This window comes from Mustela lutreola, chromosome 4 (genome assembly GCF_030435805.1).
Source record: "Mustela lutreola isolate mMusLut2 chromosome 4, mMusLut2.pri, whole genome shotgun sequence".
In the NCBI taxonomy this organism is placed as follows: Eukaryota; Metazoa; Chordata; class Mammalia; order Carnivora; family Mustelidae; genus Mustela; species Mustela lutreola.
In genome coordinates this window covers 173,153,545-173,171,600 of record NC_081293.1, presented here as the reverse complement: position 1 = coordinate 173,171,600, position 18,056 = coordinate 173,153,545, and the positions used below count along the sequence as shown (strand labels likewise).

The window sequence follows — 18,056 nt, the reverse complement described above, 5'->3', positions numbered from 1 at the left end:
CGCAGCCCTTAATCCCTTAAAAATAAAATGTTTGGCTACTTCTGTATGAACTTTTTTGTGTGTTTTAAAGAAAGTTGTGTTTTTCAGGCATCTTATTGAGACTTCAGATACACTACTACTGTAGTAACATTTTTTGTTTGTAACATTTTGTTTGTAACATTTCTGTTACAAATACAGTGGCTCAGGAAGAACTGAGCTGGGGAAAATAGCACAGTCACTGCTTGGGTGATGTAATTATTGAGGAAAATGCCAACAAACATAGTATAGTTTGTTCTAGCAGATTACAAACTAAGTTGTGTGTGCACATAACAAGCTACACAACTACAGATTAATGAGTTCAGGTTGGGATGACAGAGTAACCAAATCCGTGAAATAAATAAACATCGTTTACTGAGTTTTCATTATGTAATGCAAAAATTAAAAAACTTTACCATTTGAAGTTCTTCACAGTTTAACGAGTTTTTTGGTATTGTGTAGATGCAATTCAACTGGCCTATTTTTCATCAAAATAAGTAAATGGGGCCTGCCATAGAGATTCAGACAACAGAAGGGATTACCACTCTTACCACCTCCTCCTTCATGGTCCACTGAAACTCAGAATTAATAACCAGAATCACACACATTGTACATGTGCTCTGCCATGTTGCCTCTGTCATATAGCCATATTTGGCACAAGATTACAAACCCCAAGTGAAACAGAAATACCTAGCTGGAGGCATGAAGTACAGAGGTCACAAACCAGTCAAGATTTACCAAACTTGCCCTACCCAAGAGCAGAGGGATCCCTCAGCTGATTGGTCTTTAGCAAGACTTCAGAGATGTCAACGAGCTGCCAAATGTTTACTGAAAAATGGACATGCTGTGCCTTTCAAATGGCCCTAATGCCAAATGTGCAAAGTATAAAGCCATGAGTGACAGAAGAGCGAGAGACAGTTTGGGGTCAGTCATCTCGGTCCAGCTTCTCCCAAAGAGAAAACGACAAAATTAGTCCCTTAAAGCTCAGTCTCATCCACACATCCCAGTGCTACTGGCCACCAGAGCCCTTCCTCTCCACCTTGCCAGTGGCCAGGTACGCAGCACTATACAGTGTGTGTGTGTGTGTGTGTGTGTGTGTACTCCTAAACACACTGACAAGCTTGTTTCTTGTTTTTTAAGAAATGCTGAGTGGAAGGACGAATTCTGTAGTTTCCAACCAACAGACTATATACTAAACAGCAGATAATTTCCCCCCACATTCAAGGAAATGGAGCAAGGCTCTGCTATCAGTTTCCAAAAAAACCTCCACTTGATTCTGGCTCTGATTAGTTAACTCAGAGATTTAGGTCTCCCAGGCAGCGCAGTGAATTTTATGGTTGGGTCAGACTGTGTAGGTGAGTGCCACATTTCCATGATTCAGCAGTTTCCATGAGGTTCTGACTAGTTTGCAACGGTGTCTGAAATTCTTACCAACAGAATTATTCATTTGGGCTGAAGTATGTGTGGGGGAAAAAAGAAGTGCATTTGAGACAGGAGAGCAGAGCAGCCCTCAGTAATTTATTCAATCAGCCGGCTCTGGAGAGCAGAGACAAGGTCTGAGAACATGTGAGAACTGGGCTTTGTGGCAGGAAGTAGGAACGAAGCAGGGTGCAGAAAGACAAAGCCACATACAGCCAGCAGAAGGGCACTTGGGCACCCAATGGACAGGATCCAGTTCTGGGTGCTGAAGAGAAGGTAACTATTCTCTCACTTCAAAATGATTTGCGGTGGGAGCAGGGACATGGGTTGTTCTGCGTAAAGAATGCGGTGGGCTTTATCATAACCTGTCAAGCTGTTTCTGCCTGTCCTATATATCTTTCTTCCCTTGGGGTTCTGTTCTCCTCTCTCCACGTGGATCCAGTGGAACGGCCAGTCACAGCTCCTTGCCTGCTCCACCCATCTCTTGAACGATGTCCCCTCGAAATTCATATGTTGAAGTCCTAAGCCCTAGTGCCTTGGAATGTGACTGTATTTTGGGGGGAAAAAAGGTCTTTAAAAGAGATGATCAAGTTCAAACGAGGTCTTTTGGACAAAGGCAGGAAGAGGAGAGGACAGTTAAGTGGGCTGTTGAAGGGACAGCAGAAGGAGGAGACTGGCTTGAGCAGAGTTCGGTTGAGGGAATAAGGGGAGACCTGGGAGAGCTGGCAGGAAGGTAGACTGCCTCAGCCCTTGGGGGCCTCAAAAACCATGCTGAGGAGCCGGCCAGAGTGAGGTCCTAAGAAACCAGGCTCCGGACTCATTGTGCCTGTGTGCATATACCATTTGTTAGATGTGAGATCCTGGGAAATGTACCTAATTTTTCTACCTTGGAGTAAAAGAGAAATCACAGTATCTCCTTTATGGAGGCACTGTTGAGCACTGAATGAATTAATATATGTATGTTTATACGTAAGAATAAATTTTTAAGAGAAAACATTGTTACTATATAGTTTACAGATGGCTATGGTACACAGAGGCAAAACTTATAAAGTAGATGATGTACAGCATGTAAAGGGATTGCTCGTCTTTCTTTTATTTTTAACTCAACAATATAAACATTTTTCTGTGACAATAAATGTAGATTTCCATCATTTTAAATGTCTTTATAGCTTTCCACTAATAAATATGCTGTAATTTGTTCACATTTGAAGTGTCTGTTACTCTAGTATGTAAAAATTACACATTAATAGGGAAGGTATGAAAAAAATATGTATTGCACTCCATTTACATTTTTCCTTTTTTGTTTATCTCTGTTTTCTATCTTTTTATAAAAAATTAATGTATCTTACCAATGTCATAAAGCCCTAATGAAAAGGAAAGGTAAAAGGAATTAAAAAAAATTCATGTTTGATCACTCTAAAAATTTTACTTCTGTTTTCATTAACTTCCCTCTCATAGGTGGCCAAAAACCTGAATAGGATACAAGAAGGAAAGAGAAGAACATTTCTCACTTTCATACTTGGACAAACAGAGTCATGACCATATTCTCCGCCCCCACTGACTGCTATTAACTCTCTCTATTCTCAAGTTCCTGATCTAAAGCCATGATTCCCAGGCAGAACTCTCTCTGGGGTCGGGGAGGTGTCAGGAAGTTGCTTCTAGGAGCCCCCAAGAGGATGAAGAGAGTAGGGTCCCACACATTATCAATCAAAGCAGTTCCATTTCTTTGTTAGAGTTTCTGGGATTCTCACCCCCAAGGTTTAGAGTTCAAATAAAGAACCCCAACGTTTAGAGTTCAAATAAAGAAAAATAACCCACGTAACATTCACTGCCATCTAGATCAATGCTCTTTCTTTCTGATTTAGGTTTTCTGGCCATATCTCAGACACCCTGGCTTTCACAGGATCCACAGAGAAAAAATGCTGAAACACAACAGTCATCAAGAAGTATTGGATTTCCTCTGCTCTGAATGTAGAACCATTAAGATGAAGAAAACTGTCCAGCGAGTTAAATCTATAAGAAGTACTAAAACAGTATGGGGTAGGAAAGAGAGGAAAATCTTCATTTCTATCTTCCTACTCCATCTTCCTGACAGTTAGCACTTAACTTCTCCTCTAAAGAAATGGTGAACAAATATTTAAAGACCTTTGAGTTGAAATGGTACAAAAATAGGAGCCTACCTAAGAGAAGTACAAGTCCATGTCCGGCCTGCATGAATGAACAATCAACTGTGAGAGAAAGTGTGAAGCTTGTCCTTTTAGAAAGCGCTAAGGTCATGAGTATTTTGGCTGCAGTGGTAATCACCTGGAAGTTGGAACTACCTTATGTATATTATTGGCATCTTTCTGCCTTGCATGTATGTAATAGTATAACAGTTCTGTCATACTTTTGTAAGTGCAAATACCTTCTTCCTTAAAATGGGTAATTCTATCTTGGAGGAAGGGGACGGTCTTTTCAAATTTGCCAGCCCCTGTCCTTTGCCTCAAAGTCTCAACTCAACATTGAGTTCATAATGGCTAAACAGATGAATCCATCCAAGCTTTGCCAAGACCCTCTGATGCTGGGTAGGACTCTCCTTCCACATCTCTGACCCTCTCCATTAATATCCTCTCTGGCCTATTATATACCAGGAACGACGACCACACACTGAACCTGAGAAGTGAAAAAATGTCCTGCCCTCAGGGAGACTCCGTCCTGGTGGGAAAACGAACACATACAAACACAGCTAAGATACCATGTGACTTGGCTATGATGGAGGTTGTCACGTGGTTCAACGGGAACACAGAGGAAAGAAAGTGTCCATCTCCAAAAATCAACTTCACTTGGAAAGTACTCTTGAGTCACAAAATACACAAAAATGTTCCCAATTATTATTTCTGGGTTGGTGAATTTACAATATTAATGTTTTCCTCTTTATACTTTCTTTATTTTAAAAACACAAGATGCTCAATTTGGAAGGAATGTGTCCTTGTCTTGCCCCTTGACTTTTAGGGGACCTACAGCTAAATGACAGATTAAACTCCATGCCTGGTTTCTAACTTGTTTAGCCCAAATGATGGTTGGCCAAAACTGTAGCAAACATTCTTTTACAAACCCCATCCATACCATCAGCACATTCTGCTGGCTTTTCTTTCGAAATATACCCTGACCAAGGAGGAAAGGATTTTCTCTATCTACAGAGAACTGAACAGAGCAGTAAGAACTACAGTTTACTTCCATCAACCTTGGGAAGCAGGGACGTTCCTCTTACATCTATAATGCAAGTTCTAGGCATAGTTCTTCAATTTTTTTGTTTGTGTCCTCATGAATGTTTTAGAAATTAGGACAGGCTGCTTTAAGGGGCCATGAGCCAGCTGTGGTGGTAGTGATGGCTGAGCTGACAACTGCAGAGCAGTATGATTTTTCTTTCCATTTTAGCAAGTGAGGAAGACATCCTCAGGATAAAAACACAAAAACAAAAAAACAGCAAACTTGTGTGATTTCCTCCGGTGTCTGTTGTGTAGAAGCAGCAAAGTCAGGTTGTAGGATTTTTCTATAATTGGTGGCTTAAGGGCTTCTGTGGAAGAAAAATACAAATGTTGCCAAGTGCTTGCAGGGAAATATTTCAAGTGGTAGACTAAGTGGTCCGTGCTTGGTAAGAAAGGAATTATGACCAAAAATGGCTGACAGAGAAAGGAGCAAAATTAAGAGCATTAAATGTGTCATTTGAGGTTCCAGCTTCTGGCATTGAAAAAGTGAAAATGCCAGAAAGGCTGATTATGAAGTCCTGAATTAGTAAGCTTTCAAAGATAGGGCAGTGCTGTGTGGTCAAAGGTAGCAAGCAAGGCTACCAAAGTTGGACACTGAAGTTGATGAGAAATGAAGGTCATGGGGGCACCCGGGTGGCTCAGTCACTGAGTGTCTGCCTATGGCTCAGGTTGAGCCCCACATCGGGCCATCTGCCCAGTGGGAAATCTGCTTTTCCTCTCCCACTCCCCCTGCCTGTGTTCCCTCTCTCTCTGTCAAATCAATAAATAAAACCTAAAAAAAAAAAAAAAAAAAAAAAAAAGGAGGTCATGGATTTGATGACATCAAAGAGGTGTGAGGTTAGGAGGATGAAAGGTCATCGGTATGGGCATCAAAACTGACAGGATTGATGGAATATTTGAAGTAGAAAGGAAGAAATGAACCTGGGTGACAATTTCCTTATGGAATATCTTGAATGATGAGGATGTCGGTAGATGACAGTGAGAAGAAGTAGCGAAGAGATGCTGATGGTCCCTCCCAACTGCAGAGATTAAGGCTTTAACAGAAAACCCAGCGTCATTGTTCTCAGGGGTTAGTAAAACTACTGGTTTTGTGGGGAAAATGGAAACTGGAGTTAACAAGGTTTAGGAAAATGCTGAGGGGAAGGAGCTTCGAGAAGTACAGGGATAAGGAGGTGGGTGAGGAAGGACCACTTCAGTGGGATCTGAATCTCAATGGTGGGTATTATAGAGGGCACGGATTGCATGGAGCACTGGGTGTGGTGAAAAAATAATGATACTGTTATGCTGAAAATAAATAAATTTTAAAAAAATTAAAAAAAAAAGAATCTCAATGGTAACTGAATTTTACAGGAATCGGAAACATGGGGGCATTTTCCCTAAGTTTCTCACACCGCAACGTTGCTGAGGTGCATCTGGGTGATGCCATGTGGTACCGCCTTGTACCTTCCCACGTCCTCACCTCCTCTTCTCTTCTTGAAGACCAAATGGCTTATGTTAAAGAGTCTATAAATTTGGTGTCAGGCCAAATCTGAAAATGTGTAGGTTATCTGACCTCTCAAGCTTCTGAATTTGCTATGAATTTATTCAAGTCACATGCCAGGTCCCTGACAACATTCTGTTCTAGAATCTAACTTTCGATCAAGTCATGAGAGAGCTGGACCTCACTGCTTAGTCCCTAGACAGACTGCTATAAGGAAGTCTAATCAAATTGCTTTATTTATGAAAGGGACGGGGGAAAGATAACTCTGGCTGGAGTCTCAGTAATGGAGTGGATTTTTCCAGGCAAGAAAAGAAGGGGAGGAGGGTATGACAGAATGTTGTCTTAAACTAAACTCATGGTAGAGACAGAGAAAGTACATAGATGGATCCAAGTAGCTTTGGAAGTGGACAGTTTGGTGGTGAATTGAATGGGAATTTGAATGCACTTCCAGAAATTCTACCAATTAGAAATTCATTGGGTTTGCAAGCTTCTTTTATAAAAATGCAAATACATCTAAGAGGCTTATGACTGGGGTAAGGGTGTAATTTAGTCTGAATTAGTTCCATCAGCTTACTTTCTGCTATCACCTAGCTGATGTCAATCATACTAAAGAGATGAGTTTTCCTTGGGGAAAGAATGTTTTGCATAAAGGATATAATCATGTATGGGACAGGAGGTGGAAGTCTTTGGAAAGACAGAAACATGAAGGAATGCACAGGAGACACAGAGAAGGGATTTTGTATTCAAGAGGACAAAGAAGAAGCAAGCCGGCCTTCTCTGAAGGTTTGCCTGATTGCCTTGTAGAGACAAGTCCCCAGTTCTTAACAATGGAAATGTTTCCATTTCTTACAGACTTGGAGAATATTCCTCCAAGTTATAGCAGAGGGGAGGGAAAAAAGTGAAAGCAACAAAAATTCTCAAATGGTATTAGGCATTGACAATTTCCTATGTCACTTTGTTTAAATCCAAGCTAAGCTACCCAATTCCCTGACAATATTTTCCTGACATCAAATGACAAACAGGAATTTTTAGATCTGGAATATTAAAAATAATCATCAGTGCCACATGAGATAAATAACTTACTGATCAATACTTAAAAATAATTTCAATTGTGTTATTTAAAAGATGTGTTTTATGCTTGACAGTAAACATCTATAATTTTTTAAAGCCCAGTTATCTTTAGATACATCAAATGTTGTTTTTTTTTTTTATTGTTTTCCTTTTTCTTCATGTACCCACATGTTACTATTAAAATGAGGACACAGAGTCTAAAGTGTTCAAAATGCTACCTTTGCATCAAGTCTGGGTACATTTCAAGCTTCACGTGAAAGCCAATGCTGAGAGCTAAGATAAAACTACTGGAAAGAGTGAGTAATGCCCCCAAATTTGGCACACTTCTAACCAGAGCTTGTTGGATGATGAGACTGCATAAAAAAGAACAAAAACAACTCACAACCCAAGTAAAAACATTTTCTGTTATCTTGTTTTGTATTTATATCTCATTTAAATATGGGAAAGAAATTTTTATTTTATTTTATTTATTTATTTGACAGAGAGAGGGGTCACAAGTAGGCAGAGAGGCAGGCAGAGAGAGAGAGGGGGAAGCAGGCTCCCCACTGAGCAGAGAGCCCCATGCGGGGCTGGATCCCAGGATCCTGAGATCATGACCTGAGCTGAAGGCAGAGGCTTAGCCACTGAGCCACCCAGGTGCCCCAAAATCCTTTTTTTACCTAAAAAACAAACTTACTAAAAAGCAACAAAACCCTTAGCTAGAATTTAGGCCGACTAAAAGTTATGAAACTTTTTTTTTTCCCCAAAAGGCAAAGCATTAAATGGCAAGGTAAAAATAAATCTCTGTGCTAGCCAGTAAAAATTCCATGGATTTGTGCCTTTCAAAGTGAGTCACAAGTCTAATGGCAGGTACATTCAGTTTGGTGATGAAACAGAACAGACGGTGTTAATCTCACCTGCTGTCTTCAAACGCTTCTCTACCTCTGGCCCAAACTCTGTCCTGCTCCACACCCACAGTCCCAACCACATTTACCAGTATGATCCGCCCTCCTCTCTTGGCATTGCTGTCTCCACCTACTGCTTAAGGTAAAGTCTGGAACAGCATGTCTGCATGAGAAAAAGGCACAGTGGAATCACGGAATCTCAACATTATTAATCCTTGTCAAACGCTGCATTTTGATAGACAAGGAAACTGAAGCACCACTTGCTCGGAATTATCATACATTGATTGAGCTTCAGACCTAGAACTCGTCAGGTATTCTTCTCTGAAACTGTTGGAAGACACTTATCCATGCATCTTTCACATTCCTGGACATTTTGCAAACAGAGGCACAGACAATCTTTGTCCTGAACTATCTTTTCAAAGATATTTATATAGCAGATACCCTTGAAAAGTAGAGATGGCGTCTCACTCTGGAGCAAAGAGGTTTTGTCTAGTATAACAAAAATAATGTCTCTCTTTGGAGCAAAGGGCAGGCATGCTCACTGCCCATTATAAAACACCTTAACTCCCTAAGCTCAGAGCTCCTCCACTGAAACACAAACCACTAAGTATACAAGTGTCACCTCGCCTGCTACGCGTCACCCTGTGGGAACTGGGATTCAGTGAACCGGTACAAATGCTAGTAGTCTGCCTACTGCTGTTGCTGTAAATAATAGAGTGTTTGTTTCTGACCCAAGAGTCTCGTGTCTTCTGCTCATGCCCTGGGAAACTGGCAGGCAGACTTGTGAGCTTGGGAATAAGATGAAATCTCAAATCTTTCACAGGTTTTGCCCAAAACATAAAATCATAGTGATAATCAACCATATGAAGAGAAAAAATATTAAATACTGTGAGACCTGTTGCTTCATTTTTTGAATCTAGGATGATCCGTTTACCATTGTTGAAGCACGATGTGTTAGGTATAATATATAATGTGCTTTATTCTTTAAATCCAAACACACACATACACCACAAACACACACACGATCTACTATGCTTTTAAAATTAAACTTATGAAATGGGTTTCCTTAGCCTCACTTTATGATTAAAAAAGCAAACAGAAAAACCAACCACCTCTGAATCACAGAGTTAATACGTACCAGAGGTAAATCTCTGGTTTCAAAAATTTGGGTCTTGTCTACCTCCAGATGAAACACAGCCTAAATTGCCACAGGCCATTTTGACTTTAAATAAAATGGCTCAATTATAAAGTAGTTTGCTTACCTCTTTAATAGTAGCATATATTAAGGTACTAACATGTTGCTATCTAATCTGTATTCAATATTCAATATTCATTAGTCACAACAAATAGAATGTTTCTAATATTGTGAATACTGAGTTCATATCACATAGTCCATATTTGTAGCAACATCTACAGGAAAATACTCTATACAAAGCTTATCAGAAATAATGCTGGGGACTTATATGCTGTCCTCTAAAGGTAAACATAGAAAAAAATTATCTTTGATAATATTTAGATAACATGATAGGAGAAATAATTTTATTTAAAAGCCTATATATTCCATGAAATTATCCTGTTAGTCACAGAGCTAAATAGAAAAAACACTAGACAGAGTAGAAAAGGACTACATTATGTTCTAGAACCTATAGCTGTTCTTAAGGAAAAAATAATATTTAAAGCCAAAGAAGACAGTTAAAAGTTTCTTAATGGCAGAAAAGCAAAATATAAAATACGAACTTATATAAGAGTTGTTTGGGGAATTTTTTTTTAATGTGGTAACCCATTTCTGGGTATAAATAAGCTTTTATTCCTGTAATTCTACATGTTCTGCTAAGTCCAAAGTTAAAGATTTTTTTAAAAGATTTTATTTATTTATTTGACAAAGAGAGACACAGCGAGAGAGAGGGCACAAGCAGGGGGAGTGGGAGAAGGAGAAGCAGGCTTCCCGCTGAGCAGGGAGCCAGAATATAGGGCTCCATCTCAGGACCCTGGGATCATGAGCTGAGCTGATGGCAGACATTTAACTGGCTGAGCCACCCAGAGACCCCAGAACCTTAATGTTTTAAATCAATCATTTTGAAATGTAAGCAGCAACAAAAATAAACATACTTTAAAAATATGCAGGTTCTGTTCAAATGGAAACAAAGTTTTTCCTTCAAATTACCTAAAATAAAGAATCCCTAGATACTGGCTAATAATACATTAATGGAAATAATTATTTTACTTGCATCTCACAAAAACTTTTTTTTTATATAAAATGATAAAAACTACCCAGCTGGAAGTTTACAGAAACAAATGAAACAAAACTTAAGAGATTATGGAGTCAGTTACAATTGCCATAGAAAAACAATAACTATAAAAACAAGGTTTTTTTATAAAAACAAATATTTTTTATTTTTAGAGGACTACCTTAAATTTAAAGTTGAGTTGTTGATTCATTTTCACTTTATTTTAATCCTTGAGAAATGATAGTAGAAGACTGTAGTCTTTACGACGGGATATACCAATGTGCTGTATGTTTTGTGTGGAAGCAGAAACTCCACAGAAAACCCCATGGGATATGAGGTTTCTGATCCCACTAGGACACAAATGAAATTTTTAAAAATAGAATTGAAGCTCTGCAGATCTAAACTGTAATTATATACTGAAATACTTTCTAGGGGCATAAGCTGTTTAACATTAAATGGATTTTAAACAAGAAATTTGAGGAAACCTTTCAACATGGGTTTTAAAGTAAGCTATAATTTGATCTATGAAGACTCACAGGCCATCTGATACTTTATTTTCCCCCACCTTGGGAACCTATGAAAAAATGAGATGGTAATTTTTGTCCCAAATTTCTAATGTTGTCAAGACATGGAATTTACTCATTCTGTATCCTGTGGGAAACACACGAATTGAGGGAATTTCAAAAGGCAGAAGCAAATTTCCTAAGATAAGAATTACTTAATCATGATGAAATCATTTTTAAAACCTTGCTTTATATAATTAAGAAGTATTTCAATAATTACAATAATTGCTTTTAAAACAAAACAGCAATTATTTTCAAGACAAACACAGGGGAAGAAAGGAATATTCACCTAGAGAGTTAGAAGGCAAAACTAAAAGAAAGAATATCAAAGTTAACGTTTGTATTCCTTTTTATCAGGATCTCCCCATGGGCAGAACCTTGTGAATTCTGGAAGATTTGTGATAGTGGAATGATAGACTAAGGAGCTAAATATGAGAATCTAAGATCTCATTATTCAGTATCTGCTGAAGGAGCCTACATATCTCACATGTTTATGCATAAGGACGCAAACTAGAGATTACCTGGAAATCTTGTAATTATTTGACATAATCCTTCTTTTCTGCAAAGCTGATGCTGTAAATCTGGTAATATGTTTACCTGAAAGGAATGAAAAGATTCTAGTGAGTTGAGCATTCATAAATGCTAAAGCAAAGAAAATGCAAAAACCCACAGGGTAGGGTTGTCAACTCTCCTCTACCTTTCTACACCCTACCTTCAAATCTCTGCAAGTCCACATTCAAATCCAGAATAATAAAGTGGTTTATTTGATAATATAAAACAAAAACTTGCCCTCAGAAAATTTTAAAATATTTGGGAATACTTCTGAAAACCTTGATATATTTCACAGCCATGATATGCGCTAAAACTAACAGAAAATACTTCTGTCCTTACGGCAAATACAGTAACATGAATAACTTGACAGTTGCCAATTACGCTTTGGCAGAAAACAGCACTAAACATACCCCAAAACAAACGAAACTCTGAAGTTCCAAAGGCCCTCAGTGATTTGAATCACAGACATTTAGTGGAAATTCGGTGCTCTGCGTGTTTCAAACTTTAATATATAGACTTTATTTCACACTGAAGGGCATTTATTGCTTCTGGCTATAAAGCCCAGTCACTGTGAAACTGTCTTCTAACAAAAATTTGTTCTCAGAAAGCTTCACAGACATTATCATAAATTCAAATATATATTTTACCTTATAAAGAAAAGCCACCAAAGCTAAATTTTCTTCTTCATTTCTGAATTTACAGACTGATTATCTAGCTATTATCAACCAAATTCCCAAAAGAATGTCCCAAAGCCTTGTTAAAACTAACAGAAAGAGATCAAGATGATTTAGCTTGATAATCAGATTCACTTCTGAGAAATTATTGATTACTTTCAAATTAACTCCCTCTAAACTTACCAAGTATGGTAGTTTCTCCACTGTGTCCTCCTCACAAGGCTATTTAAAAAGAGCTCAGTGGGGCCTGGGTGGTTCAGTTGGTTAAACAACTGCCTTTGACCCCGAGGTCATGATCAGCAGCAGGGAGTCTGCCTCTCTCTCTGGCCCTGTCTGGGCCGCCACTCCCCCACCTCCACCCCCCACCCGCATCGCAGCTCATGCTCTCTCATTCTCTCTGTCTCTCTCTCAAATAAATAAATTAATAAAATCTTAAAAAAAAGAGCCCAACTGCAGTTGAAAAGAGAGAACCGGAAACACTGGTTTTAGGTCCACTTACGACATGTAACAGAATCATACTTGAGCACATCACTTTGTTTTGTCTCTTACAGCTTTTGGTCTTCAAATTCCGCTGCCTCACTAAGGTTTTGATCAATTTGGTAATTCAATCATCAGTCGTAGTTTTTACAAAATGATTCACTTTAGAGTGCTCTGAAACAGTGCATTGATTAAACATTTGCTAACCCTTGCCATCTTGTTAACTCTATTCATTTAGTCAGCAAACAGCAAATTTCAGCCCACGCTGTGTATGAATGAAGCCGGGGCTTCCGCTGAACCTGTTCCTGTGAATCTGTGTGAGCAACCTTGTTAACTACCCACGTTTGAGAGTCTCCAAAGATACGAGGGTCCCTTACATTCTTCCTGCACTGGGAATGCAAAGGTTATAAGTATGGAACACTGTAGATGTTAGGGAAGTCTACATTTCTCAAATTCAAAAATGAGAAAGTTCAGAGACTAAAAGTAGAAAACAAAGAATAGTTTTCAGAAAATACTTAAGTTTACCATTCAGACTTCCTAAGAAAGGCTGGAAGAAAGAGAGAATGCTGCAAAAATATGGAGAAAGTACAATAAAAGTTGTTCTTTTTTAAAAGATAATACACAAAGAACCTTCCTAAATTACATATGCAAAAACTTTAAAAGTCAATAAACCTGAACAATTTCCCCCCGCATCAGCCAAATCAGTTGCTAATGACTACACAGAAATGTTCATAGAAGGACCCAGAAAGAAAAGTAGCATATTAGGTAAATATCACTAAAGGCTATGTGTTTGATAGGGTCCAGTTGAAGACTTTCTCCCTCTTTCTGTAGAGCTCAGGGCAAAGGTGCTGCTACAGCAGATGCTAAGAGCATCTGTGATGTGCTGTCTCATCCTACACAAACCGGAAGGAGTGCAAGAGTCCTGGTCAAAGGGATGCCCATAACTGAACTAATGGGACAGAAGACTTTGTGCAAAGACAGCACAGCTTGCACAGATTTCAGACAGAAGTGTGGTCGCTGTGATTCATCAAAGAGGTGGCTTTCTGTGTGAGACCTGGGGTAGAAGAATAAACTGACTCAGGATCAACAAAGTATTTGCTTCAAGAAAGCAGAGCCAAGGGGAGCCTGGGTGGTTCAGTGGGTTAAGTCTCTGCCTTCGGTTCAGGTCATGATCCCAGGGTCCTGGGATCAAGCCCTCCATAGGGCACTCTGTTCAGCAGGGAGCCTGCTTCCCCCACCTTCTCTGCTGCCTCTCTGCCTACTTGTGATCTGTCTGTCAAATAAATAAATAAAATCTTAAAAAACAAAAAAGAAAGAAAAGAAAAAAGCAAGCAGAACCAAGCCAAGGAAAGCAACTGCCCCCAGGCTTCTGCCTTTCATGTTTCCATCTCCCACTCAATGACCTCTTTCCCGTGTTCCTTCCTCCAAAGCACATCTTTGGAATTCACAGAATCTTGACAGATGATATAACCCAAGGTGACACGTGACACCAGAAATAACATTTCCATTCTACTATGTAACAGAGCACGAAACTAAGCAGCTAAACCGAATAACTTGGCACAAAGAAATATATTCAAGGGCTATGGGTCATCTGGCTATAAGCAAATCAACAATATTACATGTATTTTCCATGTATTTCCATCGTTAAACCCAATAATGCTCTTCTATATCCTTGTGCTTGTTTTTTTTACTTTTATGTTTATGCACATCATAAAATATATAAGATTTGCATCATTACTGAAAGGAACATCAAAGAGGTTTTAACTTGGATAGCTGACTTTTATACAACAAGCTTCTCCAGCTCAACATTGCAACATTAACATTATTTTTTAATAGGCTTTATTACTTTCAGGTAGTTTTAAGGTTCACAGCAAAATTCAGCAAAAGGTACAGAGATTTCCCATCTACCCACTGCCTCTACACATGCACAGCCTCCTCTATAAACAACCATCCACCAGAGTGTACCTTTGTTACACTTAAGGAATCTACACTGACACATCATTATCACCCAAATAATTATTTTCAATATATAAGGCTTTTGTGTTGGGCTTGAGTGCTTTCCATACACATCTACGTATGTGTATGTTTCATATAAGCTGCTGTTCTTCTTGGCATAGAACCTTTCATATCTTTGAAAGGATCAGAATGTGTAAGAAAAATGATAATGATATTTGAGCTCTGGGATATTTCTGAGATCAAACTGAGAGAAAGGAAATGTACATGTAGAAAGATTTCAATCCCCACATACTTTCCACAATCCTAATCTGTGAGTAATCTACATTTAAATTGTTCCTGTTATAGATGATCAGAAGCAAAAGTAAAAAATGATTCTTATTTGGGGACATAGTTCATTCATAAAAACAACAACCTATCAGTTACCAACATTGAGAAAGTGCTTATAAACGAAAACTGAAATTACAGTAATACCCTGAGCTCGTAAAGGAGACTAGACATTTGAATATGGACTATTTGTAAAGTTTAAGAAAGCACTGCGGGGTGGTGGTGGAACTGGGAAGCCTCCCTCAAGAATCCTGGAAGTGACACATATTTCACACTGTATCTTAAGGGGCTGCTCCTCGTCTTCATTAGATTGGTACACAGTTCTATCGATTATTTTATCAAAATTCAGATATTCTCCAAAAGCTGTTCAGTATCATCCCCAAGGAAGAGAACGAATGACAAGAAGGGTCGTTATCTCCTTGTCTCTCTCATGCAATTATCGTTCCATCAAATTCACCTGAAATTGTGCTCAAATGCTTTATACTAAGAGACATTTCAGTAGTTCTCAGTGCTCCAAGGACTAAAAACAGCATCCTGGGTTTAGGGACTGCTAATCCTACAAACATTTAGAGCTAGGAATGAATCCCTCTGTTCTTGAAACATTAGAACCTTTCTGTTAAAGGTGAAATACAGCCCCAGTTACTAAACTTAGTGTTACCCCAAATAGTGGACCTCACTTCACTTTCAGCATCATGGGGACCCACAGAGTTTTAAAATCATGTTCCTCTCCTTCTGACTAATTAGCGACTCTGAGCCACTTGTTTTTCGTAACAGATCTTCTGATGGCCTTCATTAAACTCTTAAATTCCAAAGCTCTGATGTGATGAATAATCCTAATTTGAGCAGGAGCTCTTCCTTTGTTCGTCTAAGAATCCCCAACGAACCTGAAGCAGCTTCTGTTCCGAATATTTATGTTGACATAAATAAGTCATGGTTCATAAAGATTCAAATTATTCATGTTCTAAAGTGACAGGTATCTAATATGCATCATTTAGAATGTTTGAATTCTTTAATAAGAGTATTCATTAGCAAAGGCTGTAAATGCAGTCCTAAATATATATATATATATATTTTTAATTGCATGGTGATGTGGCCATGAAAACAAAATTCAAAGTCAAACTGCCCAAGTTTGAATTTTCTGGTTGCTTTATTTATTAGCTATGAGGGCGTAGGCAAGTCTTCTAATTTTTCTGTGCTTCGATCTCTCCATATGTAAAGAACGGACATAAACATGTGAGCACTTAGAATGAAGCGTAGCACTGATAGGAGGCCTTGGCAAGAGATTCACGAGAGAAGTGGAGAGAGTACTTATCTCCCCGGCTGCTTCTTTGCAGGGCTATGATTTGGAACTGGCTGTATTCCCCTATTTCATAGTTCCTTTCTGGTGATCCCTCTTTCTTGGTCCCAGCTCTCATTAGGTTTTGCTAACCACCTCTTCTAGGTACTCTTCTTTAGACGGAGGGTAGTACAAGTATCTTACAAGTACTCTGGTCCCTGGGGCCTCTAATCATTTTTTTCCCCTTATCTTTTTTTTTTTTATTAGATTCTCTCTAATCTTGTTTCTCTTCTTTTATCAAAACCTCAGTAAATAGCTCCTTCATTAGTTTCTCTTCAGTTGAATCCTTTCAAGGATAGCATTTGTCTCCTGCTTGGAGGTTGACAAATATTCAAGACTGTAGACTTTATCCTATAGTTGATGTGAAGCCGTTCAAGACTGAAGGGCAGGAAGAACCAGGTTCATTCAGCATTTTATTTTTCATCCTGATAACTGTAGGCAGGATGGATTTCAGGAGCAAGACATATTTGCTTCAGAAGTTAGGATTTTACAATAAACCTGGTCAGAATAAAAGTAGTGAATATGGATATTTGAGAAATAAGAGACTTGAGAAGTATTTAGGAGTTGAATTCCTTAGTCCTGGTAATTGACAGAATGCAGAGGACAAAGGAGAAGAAGAGATCAAAGGGGAAGGCCAGATTTCTGCCTTAGGAAGTGACAGGACACTGATGACCAATAGAACAGTAGTCCTGCCGAGACACTGGATGAAAGAGTAGGAATGATGTCCCACGGAGCATAGGAGCTCATCTTCCTCGTGTTGAGTCTGAGGTGCCTGCGTGATATGAAAGTGAGGTTTAACAGGCAGTTATTCATATGAGCCTGAAGCCTGGGAAAATGCTTGAATTTTAGATGTTACTTGTGGAAATTATCAACCACCTTGGGAATGGTGTTGAGGAGCACAGGTATGTAAAGTATGAGCAGAGGAAAGGAGCTATGAAAACAGAGAAGGAAAGGCCAACGATTTATAAGAAGGAAAAAAAAAATCAAGTACTCAGCCCAAAGGGCATAAGAGTCAAGATTTATAATAAGGAAGAAGATATCAAGATTGTCAATTGCAGAAATATCAAATAGTCAGGGTAGCTACTACAATACTATTTCACTACTGAGAAACAGATACTACTTACTTTTGATGCTTTTCTCACATTTGAAAAATACTATGGACCAAGAAATGCTGGTGTTAATATCCAAAGGGCTGTTAAAATCTGCAAACATTTTGAAAAGAATATTTACCTTTTGATGTAAACCCAAATGGCATACGTCTTCTTGGGATATGCAAGGTTTTCCACCAGCTTTCCTAGAAGACAGGCAAATGAGCAGATCCCATGCGCCCAAATCACCTAACAGCAGAAGAATATTGAAAAACAAATAATTTTTATCAGATTTTTGAAGAAACCATTTTTAGATTTAAGAATATTATTTAAATCCTAAAACACAAGAAAAATGATTCTGAATATATTTAAAAGTTGATATTTGAAGTAATTGAAATTTTCAACTTTTCTAATTTAGAAACATTTTTATATTTTTATATTTAGTATCATATCAGGGAAAATTCACTTACGTAAAGCAAGTCTTAAAACTCCTATAAAAGACTAAAAATTAAATGTTTTAAGTCACATATTTTATAAATTTATGTAGTCTTATTTAGAGATTGGGAGGAAGGATGATTAGAAAGTCTTTTAGGATAGGGGGTGATTGCAAAATCAAATAATGAAAAGTCAAAACACCAAATATTTTGTTCTAGGCTTTGGTATCACTATCACTTTTCACAAATCTTAAAAAAATACACTTTTATAAGATTTCTTACAAAGACTAAGTTGTGGTCAGCAGAA

At 38.4% G+C, this 18,056-nt stretch overlaps 1 protein-coding gene across 3 annotated transcripts in view; it reads right to left on the bottom strand.

The window, feature by feature from the left end:
- The window catches only part of CPED1 (cadherin like and PC-esterase domain containing 1), a 277,556-nt gene that overhangs the window by 202,873 nt on the left and 56,627 nt on the right, over positions 1-18,056 (bottom strand). For all 3 annotated transcript variants that reach the window (XM_059171684.1, XM_059171686.1, XM_059171685.1), the window contains 2 exons: positions 17,458-17,564; positions 11,430-11,505 (listed from right to left, as the gene is read on the bottom strand). In XM_059171684.1, the coding sequence (XP_059027667.1) occupies positions 11,430-11,505; positions 17,458-17,564 (183 nt within the window). The remainder of the gene's footprint in view (positions 1-11,429; positions 11,506-17,457; positions 17,565-18,056) is intronic.